Source organism: Cyprinodon tularosa, unplaced genomic scaffold (assembly GCF_016077235.1).
Source record: "Cyprinodon tularosa strain WSP-4 unplaced genomic scaffold, ASM1607723v1 ctg32, whole genome shotgun sequence".
NCBI classification, from domain to species: Eukaryota; Metazoa; Chordata; class Actinopteri; order Cyprinodontiformes; family Cyprinodontidae; genus Cyprinodon; species Cyprinodon tularosa.
Window position 1 is genome coordinate 335,674 of NW_024039030.1, and position 22,544 is coordinate 358,217.

The 22,544-nt window shown below is 37.5% G+C and overlaps 1 protein-coding gene across 1 annotated transcript in view; it reads left to right on the top strand.

Annotated features, from left to right (window-relative positions):
• The window catches only part of lrmda (leucine rich melanocyte differentiation associated), a 312,728-nt gene extending 290,643 nt beyond the window's left edge, over positions 1-22,085 (top strand). Inside the window, exon 7 of the mRNA XM_038293086.1 lies at positions 19,513-22,085. Coding sequence (XP_038149014.1) covers positions 19,513-19,592 — 80 coding nt within the window. The 3' untranslated portion in view covers positions 19,593-22,085. The remainder of the gene's footprint in view (positions 1-19,512) is intronic.
• The last annotated feature ends 459 nt before the right edge of the window (positions 22,086-22,544 follow it).

The window sequence follows — 22,544 nt, forward strand, 5'->3', positions numbered from 1 at the left end:
TTACCACACCGAAGCGTCGGGCCGAAACGGATCAATCAGGACCAAACAGCCGCGCGCCGAGACTCCAGAACCGGCACAAGCCCCCAATTGTAAAGGAAGAAAATATTCTAACATAGTTAACTTTGGAAAAAGATTGGCTTCTGATTCTTCCCTTCCCCAGGTCCACTCGGCGAGCTGCGTTTGGTAATATGAAAATCAGCAAGGCGTGTTGACGTCACAGAATTACAGAGTTTAATCCAATATAAGACAATGCATACACTTTAGAAATAAGACAATGCACAAACCTACACCAGAAACTGCAGAACAACAGAGACATACATTCCATTACCTGACATAGAGAAAAATAGAAAAGAGAGGCAAAGACGCGTCTTTGGAGAGAGCTGGTGCAAAAGCAAAAAAGTGGCAGCTATCTGAATTTTTGCCCCTGTGCACAAAATTTTATAATGTAGATAAGTCCTTCCCTTTAGTATAAGGTCGTCCAGCTTGACCAATTGGAAGCTACTTTGGACACTCAGAGAAACTAATTTACGGCCGGGCCCCCCCTGGATTCTAAGGTCATCTGGCTGTCATGAGATAAAGTTTAACAGAATCGATGTGGAATGTTGAGGGCCCCTTTCCTGCCATAAATCTCAAGAACAAACTTAAATTCAGTATTTTGGTTCAGGGAAAGGTTATCTTCACAGCTCAATCTTGCTCTTTTGCACCATTCCACCCCAAAAGATTGAATCCTGCCTTAAACCACATAGAATCAACAGAACATGAGATACAATTCCTTTTTCTCACATATAAAACATAATATTCAATCTAACATATTCAATTACCCCATTAAACATATATCCTGAGCAATTTTCTAATAGTAAACAAAACATTTTCATTCAAACAATTTCAATTTGATTCTGATATTCACACAGATAGTACAACTTTCAATTAAAAAACATGATATTAATACTTAGAAAAATGTCTTAAAAATTAAATGTTAGTGTTTTAACATTCTACATTTTATTCAGTATCACAGCATCTCAGATGTTTATTCTGGAAGACCTTTGACCTTCTGTAAACCAAGCAGAAATCTCTCCTGCAGGCTTAACTGTTATTCACCCCCCAGGAGATACTCATTTTAAGGCCTCCTGTGCTTTGAATACTTACCCATTAGTAGTTTTAAATCATTAACACAGCCTTGTTCAAAATTAAGAAATATGTTCAAGTGAGAGTGTTTACACATGCCATAAGATTAACTGTAATAAAGTCTAAAAAATAATCATTTTTCTTTAACACTCTGTAATTGGATTCTGTGCATCAACTATGCATTAAAGAGGTGGGTCAGCTGTAGTTCCTGTATCAAGTGGTAATGTCATTTTTAAGAGGCACATTTATTCAGTTTTAGTTTCATCTGACATTTCTACTAAACTTTTGTGACTTTAAGCTTTTTCTGTGCTTCATCCCATAACCACTTTTGATTCTTTTTTTTTATATGGACATTTTCCTGTCAACATTGACCAAGATTCCAGCTATGAGTCAGAGAGTAAAGCATAAGAAACAACCAAAAACTCATTATACATTATAATTGGAAAATATTACAAGAGTCAATATATCTATGTTTCTCAAGACTGATGGGGGGGCTATTTATGTCCAGTTTATGTTCTGCTACGAAGTGCACAAAAGACAAAGCCCAAGCTCAAAGGACACTATAATGGACTGATGGAAAATATTGCTTGGACATCAAACAGGCCTGGCTGTTTTTAAATAGCTTGTTAAAACCCTACTCTTTTACTTTGTGTTTTACTTTATATGAGAGGTCTCCTCTTTATTTTGTTGTTGTTGTTATTTAAGTTTTATTTCTTTCCATTTTACCTTATTTGTGCATATTATATGAATATTCTTTTTATATATGGCTGTTGGATACATATTTTTAGGTCATAAAAACTTTTAGTATATAGGTTTATTATGGTATCATATCATGTTTGTTCATTCTGTGTACGGCCTTTTGACCCCAAGTAAATTGATTAATTAATTAAATAAATCATTTGAATAAATTAAGTAACTGGTATGATATGGTATGTGCAGTATGCATGCTGTGTGAGAGTTGCAGCAAAAAATCTAACTCTGAGATTGGTTAAAATAAAAAGTATTTATGAGGATTCAAAATTGTGCGGTTGCTGTTATAATGAAAAAATTCAATTTTCACTAGGATATGGATTAATAGGTAGATAACCAATGTTTTAAAATATATTTAACTGCACTAAAGGACAATACTACCAATGGAACATCTGTATAGAACCAGTATATAAGTATAAGAAGCAGTGTATGGTGAAAGTTTGTGGCACATATTTTGCCATAATTTGAGGTTTCTTTTAGTAGACTGTTGTAGATCCTAAAACATTGCTTGGTCCAGCGTATTCATCCCCAGTTACCTTCAATGCTAAGAGCTATACTGGTTAAAATTGAAGTTATCTGTCAATTAGATTAAGTTCCATAGGGTTGTTGTCTCAGCGGTTTTTATTTCACTTTCTACGTTTTCTCTTGTAAATCCAGTGATTTCTTGTCAAAAGGCCCCTGCATCAATATACAATTGAGAGAGTTTAAGTGCAAAGCTTACAGAAACTATTGTAATAGTATCAACATTTACCGCTCAAAGTTCCATTCCATTTATTCACTTAATTGAACTGCCAGAATGCCTATTTGGATTTTCTGTCTAAAAAGGGTATTATCCCATGTGTTTGAATAGCAGTGTGGGTAAAATTTTATATTTACATAATTTCTACGCTTGTCTTACCTATTTATTTATTTGATTTAAAGCTATTATTTTATTTTTTTTAAAAAGAGCCTCTGCTCCAGCTGGTATGGACCTTATTTTTTGTTCCTGTATAGAGACATCGGACTAAAAATGAAAAGAGCAAGGTCACTGAAATGCTAAGAAGTCCCAAACAACCTTTTAATCTGTCACTTTGATTTGCTTATTAAGTTGTTAAAGAGCCGGTTTCCTTGTCATGACAATATGAGTGGACAACTTATTTCACCATCATAGGTTAAAAAGAAAAAGGCTCCTGGCATGCTGACATAGCTGCACTACAAGTTCACAAAGTGGACTGATTTTTTTTCTTTTCCATTTAATATATCAATTTAACCTAGATTATTGGAATGTATTAATTATAAAGGCAGTTGGATACACCTTTTGGTATTTGTATCTATCAGTAGCATCTTAACCTAAGCAATTGCAATTCATAAATATTTTTGTTAATTAATAAAAAAATTTAAATGAATTTTCCTTTCTTGCTATTTGAATTAAAAAAATATATATATATTTTTTACCTTAATTTATTGGGGGGTGGGGGTAAGTCAGGGCTATAAAAAAAAAACTTAATTTTCTTTCTTTATTATTATTATTATTATTTTATTTTTTTATTATTTTTTTTTTTTCTGTGCGGCCCAGTACCAAATGACCGATGGACCACACCAGTCCGCAGCCCGGTGGTTGGGGAGCGCTGGTTTAAAGTACAGTACAACAAAACCTTGATTCAGGAGCTCCATCAGGCTTGTTTACTTCTTTTATTTATTAATATTTAAGTATGTACTGTAGGTGTATGTGTGTCTGCATGTGTATGTATATTCAAAATCTGTCAGACCCTATATTGTAGAAACTAATGATTCACACATCTATGAGCTCACCATGTCTGGACTGAAACATGGTGGCATGAGAGAGAAGGATTTTCGCAAAATTTTGAAAAGACCCGCCCTCTCCACCTTTAGAAAAAAAATGCACATGCACAACCCTGTACCCTTAAACATGTGCGAGAGCATGCATTAGCCCATTTCTCCTCGTGCACCCTCTGTTTCAATGTTGCTGTTTGCATTACTCATACAGGCTAACTTTCCTGAAGAAGATTTGCAATTTTTCCACTGTGCCACACTCACCACCAGTAAGCGAAAATGGGTACAAGAACGTAGGACAGCCTTACATAAACGTATCACCACAATGATTGACAATTAGGAGGACCATTTGTTTTGATCATCCACACAGAAAAACAACATCCTCCACTATACCTTTAAGACTTAGGTGAAGAGGATACCTTCTAGGAGAATATAAATCTTAAAACTCCAACCAGAGCTACAATTGAATGGTATAGATCATAGGTTTTTCTAAAATTTTACGAAAAGTAATTACTCTATATAAATAATGCCTTCTAATTATCGCTGTACGAACAAATATTGTAGAAACTGTACTACACGACTTGGACTTTTCACTTTCTTGTTTTTTGCTATAACATAACATTCTCTATTGCCCTAGCGACTCCCTTGAAGGTATATCTGATTTTTTCAATCTATATTAATTGTTAGATACTGTATAGAATATATTGTAGCTATTTTGCAAAGAAGAATGGACAAAATGTCATTCTGTATAATATATAGTCTCAGGTTGATTGACACATAGGAATGCATCACTTTACGGTTTTTCAGTTTTTCAAAAACCATGTTTGTTAATTCCAATTCACATTTATGTGTTGCTTTAAAGTTTGTGGATCACAAAACAGGAAAAAGTTAAAAGAAGATGAACACTTCTCAGTTTTTGTATTGATGTGCTGTTGGTAAAGCTGATTCCTTTCTCCACCGATAAGGTGATTTGTTGTTACCTATTAGGGCGTGGTGAAGTAATCCCGACAGATACAATGAACAAATCAAGGGCATTAGCTCTTTGATGTGAGGTTGATAATATTTTGCTTCATTTATTCCCCTGCCCTGCAATGACATCTCACCCCTATTAGGTTTGAAATCTCATCCCCCTCTCATCTATACCTCAGCTGTGACTCAACCAAGCGACCAAGCAGATAATACGCTCTGAGCTCTGAAACATGTACCATTATAATTAGCTTTGTCAGGTTCTAGCCCTTATAACCCTCATGCAGATAATATGATAATATGTCTTCATAACCGGCTGACCTTACATGCTCAATATTTCTCCCCTTATGAAGATTACATGTCAATAAAGTAATTGAGTCCCGGGGTGTGTGGCAAGTGAAGATTTAGGTTATTGGACTTTTCGGGGCAGTGATGTACGAGCGTTATTATTCTACCTGTCAGGAGATGTGCAAGGGCTGAGGACAGTCCGAGAGTGTCAGGGGAGGGAAAGGAGGGGCGAGGATTGAAAAGGAGGGGGAGACAGAGATATGGGAGTAGAGAAAAAGATAGGGGGATGCAGAAAGAAATGAATTGAGCCAAAGAAGGACACAGACAAGGGAGACTAAGAGAAACGGAAATGAAGAAGAGGAGGAAGCAAGACTGTGGGCCGGATTTATCAAGATCCAATTTTGCGTGCAGTAATTTGCGCTCGCAAAGTGGAATTTTGCGCGAGGGGCTGAACCATGGTTTGCGGGTGATTTAACAAGAGCGATTGCGTAACTGGTGGAAGGTGCAAAACTGTTGGAGACGCCCTATTTAAATGATGGTTTTGCGCGTTTTGTGGTTTGCGGCAAAGTAGTTTGTAGTCTGTACAAACTAGTGCATTAAGAAATTTAAATCTTACAGTGACCCCCAACAAAAAAAAATAAATAAGTATATATATATATATATATATATATATATATATATATATATATATATATATATATATATATATATATATATTTATTTATAAATTGGCAACCTTTATTCCCTAAGGTGGTATGTGCTGCAGTAAAAAAAAACAAACAAAAAAAAAAACAGGTGTTTTGTATTGGCCTGTGACTGTGGATGAGATCCCCGCAGCATTTGGCACGTTGCTCCACAGGCGCAGGGGGAGAACCCCGACCCCGTCGGACAGCACTTCTGAAAAAACGAGATTAGGAGATCCCAGCTCACGCTGCAACCGTACGCTGGAATGACCCAGATGCAAAAAAGTGCAATGTTGCAAGGAGTTTTGTGGTATCTGGTATTGCGTGGGTCCTCCTTGTGGCTGGCTCCAAATCCATTCGGAGTTCCCCCAACAGCTCCAAAATGGCAATGCTGGATAAACGATATGTTTTGATGATCGTTTCCTCGTTCATTCCAAAAATATTCACACGGAGTGAAAAAATGCGTTCTCTGCGTCTCCTTGCTTCATTTCCATGTCTCCTTCTTGCGACAATAACCGCTGCCATGTGTGCGCAATTACGCATACAGACCATTTGCACCTTCTTTTGAAACGTGTTAAATATAGAGTCAGATACCGTTAGCAAAATTGCGTTCAAGTTTGATAAATCACTTTGCGAGTGCTAAATTAATATATTTACATGTTCTCCTCCCACAAGACGCACTTTAGCGTGTAAACGCCCCATATTGCATATTCATTGCAGAAAAAGTACTAAATGGATCACAGGCGCTATTTAGCACGTTTTAAAGATCAAATGCTTTTAGCACGCTGTTGATAGATCAGTTTGTACATTTTTTAGCGTGCGCAGTGAAATAGCTCACGTTTTAATACACGCAAACCTTTGATAAATCCGGCCCTGTGTGAGAAAGGAGGCAAGCTCATTTCTCACAAGGAGGGACGGATCCACACTTAATCATTCCTTTGAACCTTCAGCTCTCCATCCCAACCCTTACTCTCTGCATATGATCAGAGAATGTGTCATATTAATTAAAAGAAATAGAGTTGCAGTGGGGCCATTCATCTGAATGGGACACAGAGAGGCCAGAGGGGCTTGAAATATACCACACAACACAAAGTCATCATCACCTCAGCCTCACATCTGGCTGGCAACTGTGAGCTCATCATTTTAAATTCTAGCTGGAAGTGACAGCTTGTAATTTAACAAAGGCATATTTTGTAGCTGAACAGGGTGTCACCAAGGATTCATTTTTCTGACTTCAACGTTAGCTAATGCTTCATTTAGAAGCTTATTCTTGAAACTGTTGAAGATCATTTTACCCCAAAAATACCTACTTATGCATTAATTATCTACATATTTTACATGAGAATTAATTTTAAGTCAGGCAATTTTCAGATTCAATCCAATATGTTATAAAAAAAAAACATTGCAAATTAATACATAAATAATTTACTCTTATATCTTGTCAAATATTAATTTTCTAAATTCTTTCAAAAAAGACTGCTAAATGAAGTTTAAATTATTTAGTTGAATTCATGTTGATTTGAGCGCTGTTTTTTTCTTGACAGTGCATGTTTATTTCTACTACTTTACAAAGTGTTTTTTCTTGCAGCATTTAGTGACAAGCTGTGCTAAATGCTATGCATCAAAGTACCATTTTACCCATCATAATTTGACTGTCAGTGCTGGAGACAGAGGAAATGGGATGTGAAAATGAGTGTATTCGATTGAGGTTCAACAATGAAGGTTACAAACAGCTGTGAAAAGAGACAGAACCAAGGAGACACGCAGGCGGGGTGGACAAGCTATGTTAAGGGATATTTTACTGTGTCTCTTCGGATTAGGCCTGAAGATTGATATCTTCCAGTCAGATGAAGCCCTGACGTGAGTGATCCAGCCCCTCCATCATTGTGACATGCAGTTCTTTGCTAACGCTCATTCGTGTTGATGGGCACACCCTTTGCCACAAGGGCCTTGGCCAACATACCCACCTTCCTCTGTCCCTATATGTGCCTGTGTCACTCGACCATCTCTGTTCTTTTATTTCTATTGCCCCTCTCCCCTGTTTTCTATCACCATGTCATGTCCAATCACTGTACGGCTGGACAGGCACTCGGTCGGATAGACAGGAAGCAGGAGCCCAAGGTAGAGAGCTGCCTAACAGACGCTGCAATGGGCACTGAAATGACTCTAATAATGGCGTCTCCATGTGGGCCCGACTGTACAGTCAGTTAGCACAACCAAGATGGGAGGTAATAAGTGTTTGATGTCTGGAGGCAAAGGAAGTGTGAAGTAGCATAACCAGCCCTGTGTACTCTGGTGAGACAGGTGCAGCTAGCCGCACTCTGAAGCTGGAGATTGTGGAAAAAGATGTCAGATTGGTATTGATATATGTCACACTAGAGGTCAGGAGGCTGTTTGTTTAAATGAGTGTCTCAGGGCGGTAGCAGTCATTCATTAATTGACGCCTACATCAAAAGGGAGGGTAGAGGGCAGCATGATGTGTATGTCGCTTTGGGAAAGGTGAGGGCTTGAAGAAGCAATTACCAATGTAACTTCACTGTGAATAAAGAGTGTGACATGTAACTATATCATCAGTGCATGCTCATATGCATGTGTAAAACTCCAATGCCGCCAACTCTTGTGGCTAAAGTTGTTGGCCATCTTTGATTTGATGGAAATTGCTACTGACAAGCAGCGAGGTGCCATTCTGTCTGCTGATGCACGAGGTCCATCATTGTCGGTGTAGCAGAGTTTAGTTAACATGACACTTAGCGACTGACATTGCTTCAGAGCCAGCAAAACACTGTCATTGTCATGTCATTTATCTTTTGCTAGCCAATTTACAATGTGTTCCTTTCTGAACGCCTCACTGAGCAGCTCTTGGTTTTTTACAGCCGGGATGAGTAGCTTGACTAAGCTTTGGTCCCCTGCAAGTGTATGTCAACCCCTCAAAACATTTTAAAGAGCATACCTTCAGCTAATAAAGTCACAGCTGTTCTTTCTGCTGTGGCTATCTGGTAACAAGCTACTTCCCTTTGAACAGTTTTATGTGGTTGTAATTGACCTGACAATGGGGTTCATTATGCATTCCCTTTCATGCTGTTTTGCCTGATAATTATTATTTAATGTGTTCAGATGGAGAGCATCATTAATTCATCCCTTTCTCCAATGTCAAAGAGATGAACAGTGAAGTTATCACTCTCTGGTGATTAATATTGTGCTCTTTTGTTATTGAATCCTGTCCCAGTGATTAGACCTTCATTGAGTGACTCACCAGCCGCTCTTATTAACAGCACCATTAAGGAGCACAGTCAAACCTCTAATTGGAATTTTTACTTTTTCCTTCTATTTTGGTCAGAGGTTTTAACCACTTATCTGTGCTTTTCTTTTAATTAGAAATCCTGGGTGTAATGAAGAACTCGATCGATCAGTGTCACGCCATGCGGTGTGCATGGGTGGTGATTTGTGAGCCACATATTAACTGAGAAAATGAGCGCCTATGATTACTTGCATCATTAGTGGCTTCATGTGCCCTTAAGGTTAGATGAGTTCTAGCAGTAAATAACTTTCCTTGTCTGTTTTGTATAAAATGCAAGATCTCTGTGTGTTGGCTGAATAGTAGTTCATGACTTTTAGGTATTCAGAAATTTGTAAATTAGCCAAAGGTCACTATCAATCTCTTATGTTGGCACATTAAAGTTACTGTAAGAAAAGTTCACCCTGTGCTGTTTGTTAAAAATTGCCGTAACATAAATTATATACATTATTTCTCAAGAATGCCTTAACATTGCTGTATATCTTATTAGACTGAAAACACATGGTGTTAATTGGCAAAAATTTGTTTTTGTTTGTTTTTTTAAGTTGGAACTTAATGGACATAACCATTCCTGATTTTCAATGTTTTTGTTTTTTTATACTTATTTTACTCACACTGCAACTCTTGCTAAACGCAGATGCTGTAACATGGTGGAAGCACCGACAGGCTTTCGCAAAACCTTCATGAAAAAACCTTGTCAAAATTCATGTTATGGGGCTAAAGCCTAGGTGAGCAACCCTGTGTAGGAAGATGATAGAAGGTGCAAAATACTTAAGGTTGGACTGGAAGTCATAACCTAATGTCTTTGATATGAACATATTCATGATTGGCAATTGCTCTGTCAAAGTCCAGATTAAAATTCAATTACAAGTCTATGGCAAGTCCTGCAAATTCCTTATTCACATCTGTTGTCCTTGCAAAGAATTGACAAAAAATAAATACATAATAATATTCTGGAAGTATAATGCTGGCAGAGACAGACTCCAAATGTCCTGCAGCCAAAATTACAACAAAATGGGGTTCTGTAAAGCACTAATGTTGTTGCTGTGAACCTACTTGAGATCCACCACAGGTGGATCTAAACAATAAGAAATTATGTAGAAGTGCTTAAAGATATAAGACCATGAAATAAACAATGACTTGAAATTAACAAATACAACTATTTTGGTTGTTGATGCTGTTTGTTATATTATTAAACTCGTGTTTAAACTATTATGTAGAAATGTTTGTATATTCAGCCAAAGGTTTTGGTCATGACTTGAACCTTGTACCATTTTATGGGTCAGAAGCTAAAAACTTTGGGAACCAGCTGAAATGGTAATACTGTATATGAACAAGCACCATGTTCTGTGTACTTAATAATCAGTTTAAAGCTACCATGAAATTACCATCCTTTAATTGTTTTAAAAGTACTGGTGTTATAGCCTATGTTTCTTTTCAGTGCTTCTTTTCTCTGCATTTTCCCCTCTTTTTCTAAGTGAAAAGTGGGACAGATTTATGATAGCCTGTGTGAATATCAAGGGTAATAATGGCTAATGATTACAGATGAATGCTGATTTAAATTAATCCCCTCAATGTCACAGGCTTATATGGTGGCTAGTTAAAAAGTTTCAAAAAATACAATGAAGTCAAAAACATGAAGGCGCTGTTCTCAAATGGACGCAGTAAATGAACATGAGGTAAACAGTGAGACTATAAGCCCTGGCATGGTTCATAATGGCAGCTACTAACTGTATGTTCAAGGAAAAAATATTTTTTTTACTAGCTGTCATGATGCTTTTAAGGGATCTGACCCACATGCAGAAAACCACTCAGAGAACCAAATCAAAGTTTACCAGGTTTATTGATGAGGACAACAGGAGGTGGGATCTTGAACTCAGAGAGAGCTGTTGAACCGGAACTACTGTAGAAGTGGAAGGGAAGTTCACAGCGGTTAGTTCAATGGCCGTAGGAAACAGAATAGAGTTCTTGAGCATGGAGGAAAAAGGGACTCACGTAGGAGGGGATCTCAATCAAAGCCTTGAATCCAGAATGTGAGAGTTTTCCAGAGGGAGAGCAACTCATTGGAGGGCGGACAGGTTGGTGGAGTTGGACCCTGAGGAGTATGAGAGCGGACTGCCACTTAGATTTCCGACAGTACTTGAACGGATTGTGTGGAACTTTTCCCCAGCTCAGTGTGAACACAAAATATCCTTCCTGGGGGAGAAGCCCAAAACTTTCAGTCAGCGGGAAGGCTTCCTGCCAAAAGGCAAAGACAAAAACACAGTAAGTCTCTGAGAAATGAAGCACAGGTTCAACTCATCTAATCACGGCTTGGCTAGAGTACTCAAAACTGGCAAACACTCTGACGTCAAGGTAGTGGCAGTCAACGGCTCAAATACTCCCCGGTAATGAACCAATGAAGCTCAGGTGTGCAGGAGGACCAACGAGGACAGGGCGCCACCTGGTGGTGGAGAGAGAGACAAACTTAAAACAACCCGCACAAATTGGATTCCTAACACCAGCATAGGCTGAATTTCATTTTAGTGCTGAAAGCTAGTATTTGAGATAAAAAAAAACAAACAACTGTAAATGCCTGCACATACTTGAGCTGCGCGCGCAACAAAGTCTAGGTGAGGGATTTCCACTCTTTCTTCTTCCAGTAAACACTATTTAGTGAGACAGAGGGAGTGGCTAACATGCTAGGGGTTCCTTGTCACAGGCTGGCCGGAGCATTGTGTTGCTGCCAGCCAGTGCCTGGGGAGCTCAATGTCACATTTAAAACAGTTTGGTGTGAATACTGGTTCATGGCGGAAGTATTTGGCTACTGAGTTGTAAAACTGCAGTAATACCTCTTTCACACTGGCCAAAAAACGTGTTTAAAGCCGATTGGCATGCAGTAGAACCACCAGACCCGGGTCGACCCGCTAAATTACGTGACACAAATGAACCCAACGTACGGACGTCAACACACAGCGCCAGACACTTCTGATTTAACAAGCTGAAAGAACTCTGTTTACATTCGATAAACATGGTACAGCGCTGTTGAGAGAGATTCGGACAGATAAAAGAGTGAAATAGTAAAGAATACTGACTACGCTCTGGCTTCCGTCCATGTTGCTCTCCATTATTTACTTCACAGATTTCTGTCTCACTGTCACAATCAGCAATGCTCATTCAGCGTGATGCTATCATCAGACACGCTGTGGTGGGGGACAGTGGCCATGCAGCTTGCCAGCCGAGGTCCAGACTCAGCCTATTGGTCCAGTCGGTAAAGAGGCAAGAACCAATTGTTAGCGGGTTAACCCGGTTTTGAAAAACCCAGGTTTTCAGAGTGAACATGTTAAATGGTTCTTTTTAATATTCTTGAGGATTGCACAATATATAATCTGAAATGTTTAGACAGATATCTGCTCACCTGCCAATGTTATCAGTGTGTTTTACAAGGCAACTACAAACTCTTACTTCCTTTCTCACATTTGTCTCGGGCCTCCCTTAAGACTTTTTTCTTGATTGATTTAATCAAGACAAAAGTCTTAATTGTCTTTAGGAAAAGATAGAATTATTTTTTTAAGACACCCAGCTCAGCATACAGTAAACAAATATAACACAAAAGCAGAAGAAACATGTATGCACATATGGAACATATCTGACTTTCTTGAAAGAAAATATGCTTGTAGCATCTACATTAAGTACAACTTGTGCCAGAGCGTCCTATGAACTGGGCTGGTGGTCTATTTGGGGTATTTCTGTGTGTTTTTGATCTGCTGTATGGATCCTTCTCACACACAACAGTATATGATTAAAAAATGGTCAAAACTCTCTATACACACCTTTATTGCAATTATGCAAGTGCTGACCAAATACTGCAATAACAACGTGATTACCCATGCAAAACTAAGCATCCATCCATCCATATACAATGGATGGATGGAGGAATGTATCAACAGATGGATTGATGGTTGAAAAAAAAAACCCAAAACAAAATAGGACAGGGACAAGTTGGCTAAAAGTTAGTGCATCCTAATACAATAGCATACTGTCAATTTTACATTACTCCCAATAATATATTGAAAAAATTGCCTAAACCGTATTGCGGATATCAAACATGCTTGATATCTGGTCAGTTATGTTGTTTGCTTGTTATGTTGTTTCTTTTGAATAAGTTCCATCCAGCAACTCAGATACGCAGACAAATACAGCACTATAAGAATGCTACAGCAGCTTAAAGATTTGAGACCACACATGATGTGAATACTGTCTTAATCCACATTTCACCTGTATTCCACTGAAAAAAAAGAAAGAAAATTTGATCCTGGTAAGAAAATTGAAATATCAATTTTGCATAGGTTATCAGTGCATTAGCCTTTTAAACAAGCTGAGTGAATGAATATAAAAATTAAAGTCATTTAACATAAAATAAAGAAAGAAAAAAAAAAATCTGAAAAAAATAAACAACATGTCCTTAAATCTGTGTTTTGTGTGTGTGCATTGTGACTATGTTTCCGTTATTTCAAATAACTAAGGGCAACATCAGCAGACACTATGTGGCTCTGTTTGCAACATCAGAAGACGCTGATGTCTAAGTTCTGAGTAAGTGCATGCAAATTAATTTTAAAAAGTAATATTAATAGACTGATGCGATTTTAGGTTGTGTAGATGATGATAATTTCCTAAGAACATTGTGTGATCTGAGTGTTTACTTTGCAAACACCCTATTTGTTCATTAGTGTGTTTTTAATAAAAAGAACATAGTTTAGTAAAACATTATTTTGCACCTCTGATTATTTTAAGCATGTTTATAGTGGCTAGTTAAAGTGCTGAAATATAATTGACTAGCTAACCATGTGAGTCCCTTCAGCTGTTCCCTTACTCATCGCTCACCACAGCAAATCATAAGACGTTTATATTGAAATTTTGCTTTTTTGCTGGATGTCCTTAATAATTCCTTAAAGAAACAGACTAAGCTACCTATAACACAGAGGGACTATCCACAAACTGGGTATTTATATTGCAGAATGTGATATAGAACATTATAAACATCAATTTCTTTGGTATTATTGCTGTTCCTTTCTATATTGGCATTGTGTTGAAAAATAATAATTCTAAACACCAGAATTCAAACCTAGCATCATCAGTATTTTGGTGACTAATTAAAAGTAATTTATATTTTTTACGCCTCCTTCCATTTTATCTTACTTAAAATTGTATCAATGATATACTAAACCCTTGGATGGACTTTAAAAAATTAACACCCTATCACTGACACCTGAACTCTATTTTACATTTTGCCTCTTTATGTCATTTATGGGAACTGATAAAATAATAGCTTGATCTATTTCCGCAGTACCAAGTGGCAGCGGCCAAAGCCAAAAGTGCTTAGGTCACTTATATATAGTGTCTGTGGCTAGCTCTGCCTGACTCCACCCCCATCCTGGATACCCTTATTATTTCAACATTTTCTACTTGGGATAAAACGTGTAGATATGTTAATATTTTTTTTTCTGTCCAATGGGTTTAGCAGTGCATAATAATGTTAACGATACAAAATTATGTCCACCAGTTGGTCACATTGATGAGAACAGAAAAAAGAAGTGAAAGAGACAAGAAAAGCAAACAACGGAATCGAAAAAAAACAAAAAAAAAGATCTGAAAATGTAAAATACGACAAAAGATACTGCAGGGGAGAGAAAAGACAGTGTGAACAGCTGAAAAAAATGAGAGGACAGATTTAGAGAAGGGACAAGACAAGAAAATAGGAGTGTGCAGAGAAAAATTCATTCTGTGAATAGATAACCTTGATGTTAAAAGCTACATCCGTTGGACATGTCGTTGGGTGACATATTGATGGCCCTTGAAAAAGAGTCAAGCTGATTTTATGCAGGGAGCAGTCATTAAACCCACTCCATCTCACATCCCTCTCCAACTCCCCTCTTGTGAGTGTGTGCTGATTAAATGCAAAACTCTGGAGCAGACTATTAGAAAATATGGCAAGGAATTTGACAGATTCATGCATGCAGATCCATGGAGGTCTTTGTTGTTTGTCTTATATGTTTTCAGCATACAGTCAAATTTAAACAATAAAAACATGCATTTGTCCGATGTTCTGTAAATCTAATATCTGGTCTTAACATATTTTATTGTGGTACAAGTCTTGCCTTTAACCTGAACTTGGCCCCCTCTCTACATTTAAAGGTAAACAGACAAAATCAGAGTAGTTCTGGAATATTTTCAAATGTAGCCAAGACCCCTGTGATATTTTTATGTATTGTTAAATGTAGTGACTGCTAAATTACTGTCCTGATGTGGTTCAGAAGTGCCTCCTGGGCAGTATAATTTTATCATTGCAATGAAAAACTCAGATGGAAGGAGCAGCATGGACTTAGTTGATACTTGTCACTTTCAGGTCAGGTAGCTTAGCTCTAAAGGCCAATTGATGATGTTGATGCCCACAAGGGTCAGGGTGACCTAAATACTGTAATCTGTCCTATTTCGCAAAAGTCTTCAAACAGACCAAAAGTGGTTAACTTGAGGAAAGTGTGAAGTACAACATTAAATTCAGTCCTTTAAAAAAACAAACCGTGCAGTCATTAGATTTGATGTTATGTAGAGTGTATGATGGCTGCATGTTGTTTTTTTTTCTTAGGACTGTAATGTTTTTACATCTTAATGGGACACCTTATGTGATTACCATTGGTTTAAATTTCTAATTCATGTTTTTCAGAAGAGAAGAAGAACAATTCCAATTTAGACAGCACATATGGTGTACAATAAATGGTGTATTTGTCCACAGTTCAGCATTATGATAATCAAAATGTCAGATGTACAATTGTCCAACAGACAGTAGAATCAGAGTTGTGTATCTTGATGGCACTGGGAATTAATAACTTCCGGAGATATTCTTGTTACCCACAGACTAGAGACTACGGGTGCTTTCTTGACTCCAGGGTGTGGTGAAGAAGTAGACCGTTACAGGTCAGGGTGCTCTGTTCCTTCTTGCCCCTTTTAGTGACAGACCTACAAAGTCCACAATCCTTCCAAAGATCACTTCCCATTTTTCAAATATTTTGATTTTAAAGAGAAAAGACCAAATTGCTAACCCTTTAACTGTTCCACTGGTTATACAGTAACAAGGTATGACAAGCCAATAATGGTTACTTAAAAGTTCAAGCTATTTATCTTACAGCCAGTTAGTTAACGATCACAACAGAACATTTCTGCCTTAAGAAGTGTTTCATTTCATTCATTAAATTTAAATTCCATGGCTATGTTTTTTTACCTGGTTATATTTCTGGTTGAATTTGTTTTTTATGCAAGCCAGTAAAATTTGTTGGCACCTTTCAGCCTGTTAACTGACAGTAGTCCATTACTCAATGCTCCACCTCAGTTGAAGAATCCCATCCCATACTTTTTGTGTAAGATACAACCTCCCAAACTGCAAAATTATCATAGCCTGTACTAGGATACCTGTTACTGTGCATCTTTTTATTCTACAAATCACTTAACTTGTTTTGCTATATTAAAATAGGATTCAATAAGAATTTCAATTGAGCACAGCATTTTGAGTACGATTGGTTTCTTATTGTGAATATTATTGACATTTTCTCAGCAAATGAATACACAGCAGTCTCAATGTATATTTTGTAAACTGTAAACTGACTATGCTGGGGGCAGCAGTGGGGTAGGATGCAGGAGTCGCTTCTTTCAGTGTGCCCAGGGCAGCTGTGGCTACAATGTAGTTTACCACCATCAGTGTCCACCAGTTGATCACATTGATGAGAACAGAAAAAGTAAAAGAGACAAGAAAAGCAACATTGTATGTTTATTATTGGTTATACAAATCTTATATATATCTCATATTATTTATACTTTGCTACAACTGCAGGGATGAAATGTTCTGAACTTCTTTTGCTGTGCTTCTGTGTAATACAAAGCTGTGATTGTTCCTCTACCAGGGCATAATGAAAGCATTAGCCTACTCATAACTTTGTTAATATGTCACTTTAATGGCGGCTCCCAATGTTCTCTTGGTTCACATGATTTCTGTGCTGAAAATCAAAATATGTATTGGAACGTGGCAGTGTTGGTGATATTAGCACATTTAGATACACAGAGGCTATTGTTGAGTGCTGGCATGGTAATACTTGCTATTAAGTACGGGTTCATCAGGCAGAATCCCAGAGGCATAAGCATGGCCTCTGAAGGTATTATGTAAGAGTAAATTTGGCTTAGTTACTTCCTTCCTCGTCTCTAGCCAGCCCATCTTTCTCCTGGTTTCTCTTGTAATAAGTGCACCTCTCGCTGTGAGGGGAAGAAAGCAAACTGGAGAGGGCTGTTTATGCACACAACACAGTGCTTAATGTAGTGCAGAAATGGAGAACTGTCACATTTGGGCAGTTTTTCACCCACTGGGAAGCAGACACATCCCTGATCTTTGTTCTTCCATTACTCCTAATTTACTTCTCCTCCTCTTTATTTTACGGAGGTGTATATTGGCGCTGTTGGAGAGCTACAGGTCACTCATAGTCCAGACATCTCCAATTGGTGCCTGAGAGTTTCACATTGTGGCCTCTCCAATCATTCTTAGTACCCACAGGCTGAAGTTGAGTTCAGCAGAGTGTGAAGACTTGTGGGGCCTTTAGGTTTAGTTCCTTCATCTGTGAAGGTTATCTCTTAAAGGCTTTGGTTGCAACCTATGAATATATACCCTCTAGGTGATGTCTTATTGGAGACATGGTTCTGGTGCCTTGGCGGGTAATCTCTTTAAGGGTCCTGCTCCTGGAGAGCGAGTATTTCGTTGGGTACACAGTGAATATATGAAAGACCCTGGCAACCATTTGGTCTGAGTGCTGTGAGATACCCTGAGTCCTGTGGTGTCAAGAACAGTATACAACCATGGCACCTTTGTCCCAAGGCAAATCACAGCAGCTGGAATTCATCCCCCCACTCACTACGCTTCCAACCTCCATGCTGTCAAAAAAAAAAAAAAAAAAAGCACACACACACACTCATGCACACCTAAAAACACACATGTATACATCCTTCATACACTAGGGAGCAGGCAGGCATGGAGCTGGTCTTGGATTTTATGGGAGGTGACAGCTTCTCACACTTCAGTGTTTGGATCACCTCAAGTAGCTGGGCTATGAGGGGAAATGAGCACTGCTCCACTACAAAGTCCAGATTTAGATTGACTGAGCTTGTCCCCGGGCCTGTGGGCTTCTGCTGCTGCCGTACTCCTCCTCCGCCTGACAGAACACCCACCACTGCTGCAAGGGACTGGTGCGCTGTGTGGCTTCCTGTGCATTTCTGTGCTCCACATATGTGCACTTGTGTGTTTGTGTGTGAGACTTGGTGGAGCCTACTTTGAAGAGTCAGAGAGAGCGGGAAAGAGAGCGATGTGTCAAGTTTGGTTAGAATTGAGGGTGGCATCAGAATATGCTTGGCACTAATATGGCACCAGTATCTCTGTCCCCGTCCCTGCTTTCTGTCACTTAGTTGCCATTCTCTTGCTTCTCTTGACAATGTCTTCTTGGATTATGTGATTGGACTTACCACTCCGAGCGTCCCTTATCCCTCTGCGACAATGCCTTCCCCATATGTTTCTCCAATCCTGCCTTGTCTTTGGCCTGCCTTCCTCCCCCTCCTATAATGCACTTGATATCTATTTAGAAAAGCTGGTGAAAGCCGTATCTGTTAGGCTGTCAGAGGATCATTGACGCCACTAATGCCACTTGTCCTTGCCTCATTTGGTGGGGGATGACACTAGGGTGCAGCCCCCTGCATTCATCAAGTTAGGATGTTAGTGTTTGTGACATTGAGTTTTATATTCCCCAGTTGTTTCTGGTTCCTCTGGTAAAATTCTGTGTTTTTGCTTTTTTTATTACTATGAATTTTAAAAACAAAACAAGCAAATAATAAACTAACGGTTAAAACCTCTATTTTTAAAAAATGCAAATATTTTTGCTTTATGCAATTTTTCTGAAACTGCAAACATTGTTTTTCTTCATGTATATTTAGGGAAAAATGCAAACTGAAAAATATGCATGCTAACAGCAGATATTTCTTTTCTTCAGAGTCAAGCATTTTCTTTAAATTAGTTTTATGAATAAAGCAAAGACAAAATTATTATAGATGCTTAGATTTTAAACTGTCTTTTGCAACATATTATGAATCAGTTCAGGTTGCATATTGTAGTTTGTATATTTATTCTATAAATAAAAAGAAATATGCTAAATGCTACTAATACTTTCCAAAAAATATAGGTTTAACGTCTCAAAAGAATAAAATAATTCACATTTGCTGCTCAATATTTAAGCGTTTTTTTTTTATCTGATGAAAGTGTTGTTTTCTGACTGCAACCTGATCGACAACAGGTTCTATTCAAAGAACTTCCATCAATCTATTGATTTTCCATCACGCTTATCCCAAGCGGGGTGGCGAGGGTTGCTGGTGCCTATCTCCAGCTGTCTGCGGGTGAGAGGCGGGGTACACCCTGGACAGGTCCCCAGTCCATTGCCATTCAAAGAACTTCTCACAACTAATAATTCTTACTTCTTCATTTAGCATCATTAAGAACAATAGCTCTAAGAGCAAAGTGCATGTCCAGTCATGATTCCCACCTAAACTATTTTTGTCTTATTCTCTTTTTAGGGGTATTCGCCAAGTGTCGCTACATCTACTATGGCAAGCACTCAGAAGGCAACAGATTCATCCGAAACGATCAGCTCTGATGTCCACAAGAAGCTCTCAAAGGGGTCATTTTTTTTTATTTATTAAAACCTTGGTGGATTTAATTCATTCACCTAATCCACTGCTGGAATAAGATCCCTTATATCCAAATATGCTTTTTTTTTTCTGTACATTGAATGTCTCCTTTTTTATAGTGCATATTAGAGCCACTGTTCCAGTATCCTCTCCTGAGCCGAGCGTACATCTGTTTGCCTGCTTTCAGCTCAGAGTCAGAGATGACACTCCCACTGACATGATTGCCTCTAAGCATCAGCTGCAACACAACTCTCTCACACACACAAGGACAGGTTCCCTACCTTATGGTCTAACACACAGGCAGTAACAAACATACCCAGCCAATTGCTTCCTTTTCTTGGACACCCATGATGGATCACTTGTTCACTGCAGCTACTAATCAAGGGTGAAAAGGGTGGCGGTCACACACCTGGGCCCTGAAGTGGAGTCATCTTCTTCATTCTTTTTTCTCTTTTTTTTTTGCCATTGCTTGTCTGAGGCTTGCCCTCACAACTGTTTTTTTTATCATTAGGCAAAGTCTTAATAGCAAATGAATGGAAGTTACAGCTGAGAACTAGTAACATGCAAAGCAAAATCCCATATTTTGGCTTTGCTAGGTAGTAAATCATTTTATTTTTTTATTATTATTATTAAGAGCTAAAAATAGTTTTCTATTCATATTGCTGTCTATATGTTCGAGAGCTGAATGGGAATTTATGCTACTACATCATGTGAAATCTCTGGCCCCGTCTGAACCACTAATTAGCTGAATTCCCCTCAAAACATAAAGCTTTACTCATCCTGTTTTGTTTTTTTCCAGAAACAGTTTAATTCAGTCTGTTAAACTAAGCCCAAGTCTGAATTTATGTTGTATTCATCAATAAATAGAAAATATATTTTTTATCCAAACATAATGGTCAGATTTCCGGTTAGTTAATTAACAAGAGCTGATGACCCAGGGTCTTAGATAAAAACATTTAATTGATTATTGTCAATTGCAAATCAACAATGAAAACGTACATTTACAAGAATACTGAAAAAAAAGTATATTTTGAGCACTAATTGAATATTTTCATAGATCTACACACACAGGTAGTTTTAAATTATTGCTTATTCCAAATTGTGAGCATATTCAAATAATTTCAGATATTAATCCAATAAATAACATAATTTTCTGGAAATGTGTGGTGTGTTTTAGTTTGTATTTTAATGTACATCTGCACTTATATTTTGTTTTTTCATCTCCAAACAGAAATTGTTAGATTAGAATAAATGAGGCATGTTTTGTAAGGGTTGTAATTCTTTCCATTACATAAATTGGTGAGGACCAAAATGTCCAGAACTATGAAAACAATAGAAGAACTAATCAAAAGATTTCCTGTATTTATTACTTTAATTGCCATTTTCTTAAGTTCACACTCTGATGTTTCTGATTGAGAACTGATTGCCAAATTCAACTTTTATCATAGGCATCATTTGATTGACTAGTTTTTGATATTTTGTATTAAATGACCATCATGCAAAAGTTTGACAAATGTCACAAGTCACCAACATCTAGGTCAAAGATCAATACAAAGATCATTAAACAGGTTATATGAACCATATAATTGTTTGGGGGAAAAAAAGTGTCTAAAATTAAGATTACAAAGAGTGGGTTGAAAAGAAGAATAAAAAATTGGATTCCCAAACAATTAATGCTCTAATTAATGAACAAGTTGTATCCACGTGCCTATCATTTATACTGATCAAATGAAATTACCACCTTGATGTTGTACTCATAAGGAAAAAAAAATTCAGAGTGGACTAAAATCTTCTCTACAAAACTAAAACCTTATCATACAACATGACTTTACCAATCTACTGTTTCTTCTTTCATAAACACAAGAAGTCAAAAATGGCGCTCTATGACGGCTGATGAAACTTTTTAAAATCTCATTTATAACCAAACAATCTGGGTTACATCAAAATGTGTATTTGATGTTTGGTTTAAACAACTCAGCTTCTCTTGCACTGGCTTTTCTTTCCATTTGCATGGATCAAACCCACCTAATGTGGTGTAAAATATACAGGTAGTATTGGACCTTTTTTACATAGACTAAGGTATTTTGAATTTTTATGCAAACGTGTTTTGCTCCATCTATTATTATAATTTTTTATCCCGTTGAGGTTTCCTTTTCATGCCTTAGGCTCTTTTTATACTACTTATGTTTTTTTTTTATTTGTACTGAGATGCACTTCAAATATAAATAACATATGAAAACATACAGTGGTATTTTTAATTGTTTATCTCGTTTTTATGAATTTTGTTATGTTTGTATTATTGTTAGTCGTGTACACTGTCTCTCTTTGTGCCTTAACACAGCAGTAGGTTAGAAAGGTGTCAAGCGCACCTTCCAGTTTAGGATTTTGAACAAACATTTGATATCTAACAGCTGAAGTAAATGTTTTACTTTTGTGTGATTAAAAGGGCTGAACTCAGATGTATTTGGGCTTTTTCATTTTTCCTCACATCTCAATCTGCACCGTACAATACATTGATGCCTCACAAGAAAATTTTAGTATTTTTCCAAAGCGTATAAAGTTAATCAAAAATAATTAGCAAATTTTACTCGATAATGCAGCTGCAAGAGTAGTTAACATTAAAGATTTTTCATTCGTTATGAAGGCTAGATTTTATCGAGGGGAAGGACTACAAATTGGTGATGAGATGGAGACATGAAGAGCTTTGATGTCTGTGGGGCTTGAAAGCAACCATGTTTATGTTTAGCACAGCATGTCACTCATCTACAAACAGACAGAGAAAAGGTCAGAGATAGCCTAATGCAATGTTTGTTCACTGTCTTTCTTTGTTTATTTTTATTAGCTTAAAGATGCGTTCCAGTTTCTGAGATGCTTGTGTGTGTGAGAAGAAGAGTGAAAGAGTACCTTCTTGCATGTGC